The sequence below is a fragment of the Poecilia reticulata genome, linkage group LG14 (assembly GCF_000633615.1).
Source record: "Poecilia reticulata strain Guanapo linkage group LG14, Guppy_female_1.0+MT, whole genome shotgun sequence".
Taxonomy (NCBI): domain Eukaryota; kingdom Metazoa; phylum Chordata; class Actinopteri; order Cyprinodontiformes; family Poeciliidae; genus Poecilia; species Poecilia reticulata.
The window spans coordinates 15,340,716-15,349,938 of NC_024344.1; the positions used below are offsets into that span (position 1 = coordinate 15,340,716).

General features: G+C 35.2%; 1 protein-coding gene across 1 annotated transcript in view; it reads right to left on the reverse strand.

Annotated features, from left to right (window-relative positions):
- The window catches only part of LOC103476169 (ubiquitin carboxyl-terminal hydrolase 46-like), a 15,016-nt gene extending 9,194 nt beyond the window's left edge, over positions 1-5,822 (reverse strand). Inside the window, exons 1-11 of the mRNA XM_017308519.1 lie at positions 5,768-5,822; positions 5,561-5,675; positions 5,349-5,464; positions 5,181-5,251; positions 4,962-5,084; positions 4,753-4,848; positions 4,491-4,622; positions 4,286-4,414; positions 4,114-4,151; positions 3,992-4,029; positions 3,604-3,874 (exon numbers count right to left, since the gene is read on the reverse strand). Of these exons, the coding sequence (XP_017164008.1) occupies positions 3,604-3,874; positions 3,992-4,029; positions 4,114-4,151; positions 4,286-4,414; positions 4,491-4,622; positions 4,753-4,848; positions 4,962-5,084; positions 5,181-5,251; positions 5,349-5,464; positions 5,561-5,675; positions 5,768-5,822 (1,184 nt within the window). The remainder of the gene's footprint in view (positions 1-3,603; positions 3,875-3,991; positions 4,030-4,113; positions 4,152-4,285; positions 4,415-4,490; positions 4,623-4,752; positions 4,849-4,961; positions 5,085-5,180; positions 5,252-5,348; positions 5,465-5,560; positions 5,676-5,767) is intronic.
- Between the last annotated feature and the right edge of the window lie 3,401 nt (positions 5,823-9,223).

The following is a 9,223-nucleotide window of genomic DNA, read 5'->3' on the forward strand; positions in this document are numbered from 1 at the left end:
AATAGAGAGGGGATGCATATTTTGGCAGGCTGGAAATCCATATTGCCCAAAAACACATCCCTGTGCTAACTTTGAGAAATAGAGTTAAGAGTGAAATAACCTTTTCTACATAATCCGAGTAGTTCCAAGAACTGCTGGTATAAGTTTATATGCATAGGATAATATTTGAGGGGAATAGAGAGGGGATGCATATTGTGGCAGGBTCAAAATCTATATTGCCAAAACATGCTCTCTGTGCTAATTGGGGGAAATAAAGAGCTGAAAGGATTTAATCTCTTTTACGTAATGACACTTGTTCTCTGAGCTAATGCTATAAGTTTCATATCAACAAGACGGATGCAAATATTTTCAGGCTCATAAATTAAGTTGCATTTCCTCCTACATTAACAGACTAGAAAGTTAAGCATGATGTAAAATGTTCTACATAATGGGCCTTTGTTTTGTAATGCTTTTGAGCTATTATGGTATCAAAAGACAAAGCAGAGAATCTCAAACCATTTGAGGAGAACGTTTACAAAAGACACGGACAGAAAAAAAAGTCTGACTCATATGTGTCAATAAAGATGTAAAACCCATATTTAATTTAAGTAATTTGCTAAATAAAACCCACCGTATTAAGGATTACATGGTTAAGAAATGTGATAATGTTACAAATATCATTAACATTTCCTCTTCGGTCATATTTTTGTCCGTTTTCTCGTCAATATGCGAGAGCTTAGAGTGATGCGCGCTCCCGCGAAAGGGGATGCAAATTTGGGCAGGCGTGCTTTTCTGGGCATAACACCGGTCTGCTGGGTCCATTATTGTGTTCCTTTTCTTCTTAAAGCTTTCCTCACCGTATTTTCTGGTCAGATCCTTCTGTCATGAGGTGGTGGTTTGCGGTGGTGAGAATGAACGCAGAGACCCAGGTAGGGATGAAGATGATTGTGATGGAGACCAGAGGTTCCATCCCATATTGATTATTGATATTATGTTAGTTATTTACAGTCCAAATGTGTTTTGTAACAGTTCTTTATTTCAGTTACATTGTGACATTTAGTGAACATTCTTTTTGGTAGGGAGACTGCCATCTTTCCTGTTCAGAGAATGTGGGGGCAGGGGGAATGTCAGTTTGTTTCTGATTTAGATTGGTTCAATTTGAGTTAATTGTTTGAGTACTTGCCTTTCTGCGTGTGTCTCAGCAAGGTGGAACAGAAAGGGAGACAAATGCACCTGGAGCATACCATCTTCCATTAAGAGGGGTAATACTCTGAGGATTTATATTTAGATACATTTACCTTTTGATTGACCTTAAATTAGTTTAGTTTTAATAATTTGCATGCATGTAATTGGTGGATCATTTATTGTTTGCTAGGTTTGTGTAAGTAGTGTTTGTTTCTTGCTTGTCTTTTTTTGATCACCCCTTTACCTGGTGGAACTTGCCTCAGGTATAAATGTCAGCTTCTTTGTTTCACTGTGTGAAGGGTGTCTGTGTAATGGTGACCTGGAGCTCCCAAATAAACCCACCTCAGTTACATTTTGTTGCCTCACTTCCTTCCTGAACACAGAGCCTCTGCTGGTCAAACTGACAATGATGATGAATTTAATGATGAAAGTGTTTCAAAACAGTCCAGATCAGGCAGAGACAAAAGTGTTTTCTGCCACACTTTCTCCTTCCCACAGAGGTGCCTTGATAAAGCACTCTGGCAACAGCATATTCGTTCAGAAATTTCTTTCTGTGTCTCACCCTCTTGCTTGAGGGCGTCAGTGATGGCCTTCTGGACAGCAGTCAGGTCAGCAGTCTTACCCATGATTGTGGTTTTGAGTAATGAACCAGGCTGGGAGTTTTTAAAAGCCTCAGGAATCTTTTGCAGGTGTTTAGAGTTACTTTGTTGATTCAGATGATTTAGGTTAATTACTCGTTCAGAGAACCTTTTCATAAAATCCAAATTTTTTGAGACAGGGATTTTGGGAAAATAATGCAATTTTTTGAGTAGGACCTGTACATGACCTGAAACGGAATGACGTCACATTTTTAGTTGCCTAAATGTTAGACATTTGACTAATGACAGTTTACTTTTTTATATAATTTTCCTCATAAAATGATAAAATGTGATCATATTTGAATTCACTGCAATATAATAACGGGTAACAAATTGAATTAAAGACTTTATTTACACTGAAATTTAAATCAAAACGTTTTGCAATAAGTTTCAGAATGTACACGTGATTGAAAGGAAAATAAAAAACTTTTCCATGAGATGCAAATCATCTAGCATGAGTGCATGAACGTTGAAGGTCTTCTAAGTCTAGTGTAGTAAAACTGTTATAGTATGTAAACTGGTATACCAAAACAAAATAAAAATAAAATAAACATCTTTAGTAATTTCCTGTAAATCATACGTTCAGTACACATATTGTTTTACACTGATTACCAACACATTCTGTGCCATTTGATCATTTCAAATACATTACTTAAGTTTCTTCTTTGCTCAGTATTCTCATAAAACTCATTTCTGTTCAGCTCTTTATAAAATGAAAATACATAAAAACATGTAAAGAGAAAGCAAACTCTGATTTCCACAAAAACGTGTACTTTGATACATCTTTACATAAAACCTTAAAACTGCAAAGGAAACATTTTGCAAAACATTTCTTTGTTAAACTGAATCACACCAAGGATCATGCAAAAAAGGAAAAAAATGCAAGAAAGTTTTCAATAACTTTCAAGTCTAATATAATCCACTCAAATGTTTTAATTTATGAAAACATATTTAGTAAAAATACATTGGATAAGATTTTTTTTAAAGATAAACACAACAGGTTTTGTTTTGTTATAAAGTTGTTTGTTGTACTTCTTCCTGTACCTGGTGTTGTGCAGTGTGTTTGTCCAGCTTATTTTGTTTGTTTTCTGTTAAAATAGAGCCATTTTTGTTCAGTTTCTCTCCATTATCCTCTCTGTTTTTTTCTATTTTCTCTTTTATGCCCTTCTGATCCTTTATTGTACAATCTTGAGAAAGCGCATTCCTTTTCTCAGTAGGAAATTTATGTGTTTTAGACTCTGCACGTTCACATTTCACATTTCTATTTTTTTTCCAAAAAGTCAAAGACTTACGGAGTGATATTTTTTTGTTATGTGTTATCTCTCCATGACTTTGTTCCCCCTGTCTCATACTTCCCTCTTCTTGTTGTCCTGTTGTTGAATGGTGATCATCTTTTTTATCATCATCTCCATTAGTGTTTCGATCCTTTTGTTTTACATAACTGTCATCACAAATTGTATGTGTATTACAATCTAGTTTATCACCACTTGGCCTTTTCTGGCTCCAATTTTCTGTTAGACTAGATTTCTCTCTAGTTAGTAGTTGTGGATTAACTTGGTCCCTCACTTCATTCTGCACCTTACACGCCACCCTCTCATTTCTCTGTTGCTGTGGCTTTACTGATATATTTTGTTYGAAACTGTTAGCTTTCAGCAAGTGCTGCATCTGGACGTGTTTTCTATGTTCACTCCTATCATTCTTGCTTGTATTTTCCCATGATAAACTTCTTTTCAGATCATTTCTCATAGGTTCTTTCTCTCTACCAYGAGTACTGTGAAATGAWTWTKCCTTGTTGTCCCACCTCTTGAAACTCCCTGATTTGTCCTTACTCTCACATTGCTTTTGTGGTCTGGTACTTGAATCATTTGTGTTTCTGCAAGCAATTCTTCTGTCTTCATTTGGCAAATCTGAAGCATCTGGAGATGAGAAGGCTTGGAAACATGATGGTCTTTTATTGGGTTCATTTATTTCTTTCCGCCTCACACGGTTATGACGTGATCCTGTGATGTTATGTTCGTGGGATKGTGGAGTTAGCAGGACAGACATTTCTCCTTCACTTTGTGTACCAGTGTCTGAAATATGAATAAGAAAATAAATATAAAATAAACCCAAACAAATTATTTACTTTACAAATTAAGTTATAACCTCATTCATCCTACATATCAACACCTTTTAAATGTTCTACTTACTTGATTTCCTGTAAAACAGAAGATAGACACAGTCGGATCTAGTCAGGGAGGCGAGGAAAGAAATTAAAATTATCTCATAATCAGGAAAACAAGTGAGAATAAAATAGAAGTCAGTGACTTACTTCTGAAGCTTGYCTTTTTTTACTTCCTCATTTTCAAGCTGTTAGAAAATAAATAACTGTAAATTATTCATTTAGTAATTTATAACTAAAAGATGCAGCAAATGTTATAAAATTAAAACATAGCAGCACATTTCTATGCTTAAAAGCAATATTATAAGACAATCATTCTCACCCTTGTAACAGTAGAGTCATTGAACTCATACCATGTGTCTTCATTCTGGGGCTTGATTGTTGCCATGTAATKTCCGCTCTTCAGAGTCCCCATGTGTTCCACCAAYGCATACAGTTCATATCTCTGTTTCTGACAAACAGACAGAAAATTATTTATTTMTGAACAGTGAAAATACCTCAGGTAGAGGTACCTCGGGTAGACATACCTCAGGTAGAGTGATAGTCAATGAAACATCCACAGGAAGGCACTTTTTCATGTATTTCATGTGATGGTAGTTGAATTCAAACCTCTTCAGCAGCAACATCACAACCTCTGGATGATGTTTTACTTTGCATTGCTACATAAGACCAATAGTTATCAACTCATTTTCTGGTAAATACATTGTCCATATCTCATGTTGTTTCATTTTACACTTAATCAGCTAACATTTTAAAACACAAGTGGGAAAGCTGTTCCAATTTACTTACAATAGTAGCATCACATTTGTTCCCACAACTTTCACAGTAAAGTTGGTTTTCACCAGTGAATTCTGAATTTTTAAAAAATTCCTGAATTCCGTCCACCTGAAATGTAAATCAGTCGTTTACTTTCTAACATATTCCAGATCACAGAGATAACCAGAGGTCCGTCTGAGACATGAAGGTTTGTAGGTTGAGTTGTTAAATGCTCTACTTACTACAGTATAAGTTTTGTCATGACTGTCCGTCAGTGGAAGAGGAAGATTCCAAAATGAGACGATTTTGTCTGTTTYACTTTTGCATTGACAAACTGTCCTGTATGTTAGCTCTCCTTTAAATATCTGAGGACATAATAAATAGATAAAGTTTATATGCAAAACATGTTATGTTTTCTTTCAGAATTTTCTCCCCAATTACAAGCTGATGCGATGATTTACCTGCTTAGCCTCATCATTGGTCTTTGTTAAAATCCTCTCAAAGTACTCAGCAGCATCATGTTGTTCATGAACTGATAAACGAAGGAATAATATTACATTCAAAAAGGAGAAAACTAATGTATGTTTGATATAAAACAACAACATTTCATTAACGCACATATACTCTACCATTTTTGATACGCAACTTCTTGATAACTTCTCTGGTTTCTGCTGTTTCCTTGGTTAATGCATTAAATAAGTTGCAGAGTTTACGATCAATACCATTTGTAAATGTATTTTTCCAGCTGTGAAAAGAAGGTCGCCAAATACAAACTGAATAAAAATTAAATACTTAATATATGTTGTAAAATTCTGATACTTTGATTTGTTTTTCCCCGAACCTGCTCTTTGAAGACCTCACAGCCTCTCTGAATCCTTCTGTCATAAACAGCACCTGCAACACGCTGTTCAGGTAACATGTCGCTCCTTGGTTTATCAAGCCATAGTATTTACTGACTGGGGATTTTTGATTTAAATCAAAATGGATACGTTGTTATTTGAAGACCGTGAATAAATGTATTAATTCTATGTAACCAGGGAGTTCTTACCTTGAATGTTGCCTTGATTCGCGATTTTTGATGGGTAATTTTTCGTCCTACTCATCGTCAATAAGTTAAAACTTTTGTGCTGATCTAGCAACTCTGCAGTTTTATCTGCAATTACTCAAAGACGCAATAAAAAAGGCAATTTATGCTGAACAGAAGAATCAAAAATAGCAGTGACTGGCGGTAAATAGACTCCGCGGACTCTCGACGGAATCAGTGAAGGCACTCTTTCTCTGTTAATTATAGTCGCAAGTATGGTGCATTCAAGGTGTGTCGGACATCACGTGTTTCAGCAGCGGAGGACTGTTTGACAAGGAAGCATAATCTAATAAACTTTCAAACACCTCGCAGGTATTTTAGAATGTGGATAAAAACTCGTTTAAAGTTAGTTATTTACTAAGTTGAAGACCGTGAATAAATGTATTAATTCTATGTAACCAGGGAGTTCTTACCTTGACTGTTTGATTCGCGTTTTTTGATGGGTAAAGACCAATGTTAAGTTATTTACTTTAACAACTTCTGTTGGCTAGAACAAAGTTTTTTGACTGAAATTTATCAATCTTAGTGTTATTTTTCATTACCACAACACAGACAGGATTTGGCATGAGTTTGTATTTTTCTTCTCTTTTGACTCTTGATTTTTAAACTATTGTTGCACATTCAGAAACATGTTGATCCTTTTATCTGTCTACTTTACCTGTCTTACCAGTCGAAATAGGCTGTTTTGCGCTGCGCCTCCTTGTACCGATGGCCAGAGAAGGCGTATTTTTAAGAGGTCTTGTGCGAAATTATGTTTCGCTGTCGGAGCGCGCACTGCAGATAGAGAAGCGGATCGGCGGATCAAACCATTTTCACAGGGCTTCTGGTTGATTTCTCGGTAATACAAAGCTCATATAAACATGTCAAGGTTATAAAGTTCTGTTTAATCGACAGCTGCTGTTAAAAAAGAAAAAGTAAATTATAAAACAAACAAATAAAGGAGGCATTGTGTGGAGGTCTTCTTATACTTCTTGTCGTGTTGTCTTTATAATGACCAAGTAGGTCTATTTCCTACTTTTGTCACTTAAGCCTGACAAAAAAGTCATCAAACACAGTTTTCCAACACATTGTTTGTATTTTTTCATTACTAATATAACACGATGGAAGCTGGTTGATATCAGGACCCGAAGATCAAACTTCTTGAAAAGAGATGAAAGTGTATGATTTCTGGAAAATCCCGAACTGTTTGTGGCCTTTTCCCAGTTGAGTTTTTTCTACTTCCTCAAAAACAAAACAACCCTCCCCTCTGTGATGTTTTTGTAATCACGCGTCAGTACCTGCATTCATTTCGCTCAAGACCTTGTGACTAAGAGGAGTGCTGTACCTGAGTCCTAAAAAGAACAATGACCTTCCAGGTTATCGTTTGTCTCGCAGAGGGGCGAAATATCACGATCGACTTGGGCAGCAAGAAAAGCACCACAGTGCTAGAGCTGAAACAGAAAATAGCTAAGAAGCTTCCTGGTGACAGAGGTAACAGAACCGTTTTTTTTTTTTGCCTTCATGAATATTAAATATTTTCACATGAAACCGCTACTGTATAAATAATTATCATAGAATTAACAAACTTTTGCGAACCACATTTACAGTATAAAAATAAAAACAGAGATGCAGAGAAAGAAAGAGAGACACAGAGAGAAAAGTTAATACTTGGAGCAAGACCTTGTTTCAGAAGTGACACAAAATTTGGTAGCCTGCTACTCACTTGCCTGTTTTTGATTTGAGCGAAAATCAAAAATATTTTGATTTTTCTTGGCCACAAAAATAGATACTTTGTGTAGTACAATGTCTTTTACGTATGTTAATGCAGCATCTGTTATCTCTTCATGGGAGTGTTTGATTTCGTGTATGCAGATGAGATGGTGAAGGAGATGAAACTGATCTTCGCAGACAAACGATTGGAAAAAGACCACAAACGACTGTCTGATTATGGAATTGTGCACCAGTCTGTAATCCGTATCGTGATCTCTCTAGATGGAGGCTTGACCAAAATGCACACAGAAAAACATCTCCACCAGCTCATCCTGATTCTGCTTCTCCAACTTGCACAAAATCTTGATCATTGTTAAATGTTTCTTCAAATGCTTTGAAAATAAAATATATTCTACACATTTTGCTTTGTTTTCATTTGCATTATTACCTCAAGCTGCTAAAAAGATAAGCGTTCACCTACATTTTGTGGCTGCTAACTTGGGGATAATAAGAGCATTTCTCTAAGAGTGTCCAAATGACGTTCAAATGTTATTAGCCTATAGCAACTATAATAAGCGACAACAAACTGCATAATATTTTATATTCAAAAAATGACGCTCAGAAAAGGCCTATAATATCCTTCAAACCTCTGAAGACCACAGTGAAGCCAAATGAAAAACTATGTTTTTATGGCTGAAATTTTGTCTAGAGAAATATGTGCAGGAAAGCTATGGTACATGAAAAATTACTTTTTTTAAGCTTAGTTTAGACCAGATCTGGCTCCAGAGGAAGTTAGTTGGAGGTGGACAATGGCTTATTTTTTGGGGGGAGGAAAAGGAGGAAAAAAGTAAGCAGGCTTTAATTTTAATATTAAATTTTTAGTTTTAACATGTTTGTATGTAAACAGTAACGACGTAAACAGTGACATGTAGATAGAAAATGCTTTTATTAGTACAGACATTGGCTCATGTTGCGTAAATTTTAGAATCTAATGCTTCCTATCTCTGAAGTCTATTAACTCAAAAAAACAGTCTACTCAAATGGCGTCATAGGCCATTGTAGATACGAAAATGGAGTTCATTTTCTCCAAAATGTCTAACATTTTCTAGACAAAAAGAAAGAGCAAGGACATTTTTTTTTTTTTAGAAAAAACAGACATTTTGTCAAAATCTAATATTTTTGACGTTTGAAACTCAGAATTAACTAGGTTGTTTCTAGAAAATCTCAAGAACATTTCTGAGTCTAATCTTTAAATTTTACAGTCTTTTAGTTTAAATTTTCACTTATTTTTTACGTTGTTGAAAGTAATAACATAAGTAAAAGTGAGCAAACTGTCCCTGTTTTCTGTTTCTGTCAACGTTTGAGCAGAGAAATAAATAAAAAGCAGAAGCGAGTATCTAATTTATTTTAATAGTTTCTACTGAACAAAATAACGTTGTTTTTTAAGTAATAATAATCAGATTTATTAAGTTAACTTAAGCTATGCTCACTTAAATTGTGTAAATCCATGTAACTCAAAATGATCAAGTTAGCAGAGTTGTATGAACTTAAGATGTGCAACTTGCACATACTAACATTTTTAACTTTTAAAAACTTGATTTTTTTGAGGCAAAGAGCTTGCATAATCTATTTTGAAGTAGAGTCCACTTATTGCGTTTTACAGTGTACATTCTCTGGTGGTCGCAACTTTGCGAGGAGACACGGGTTATAAACAGGATTGAATAGCATTCG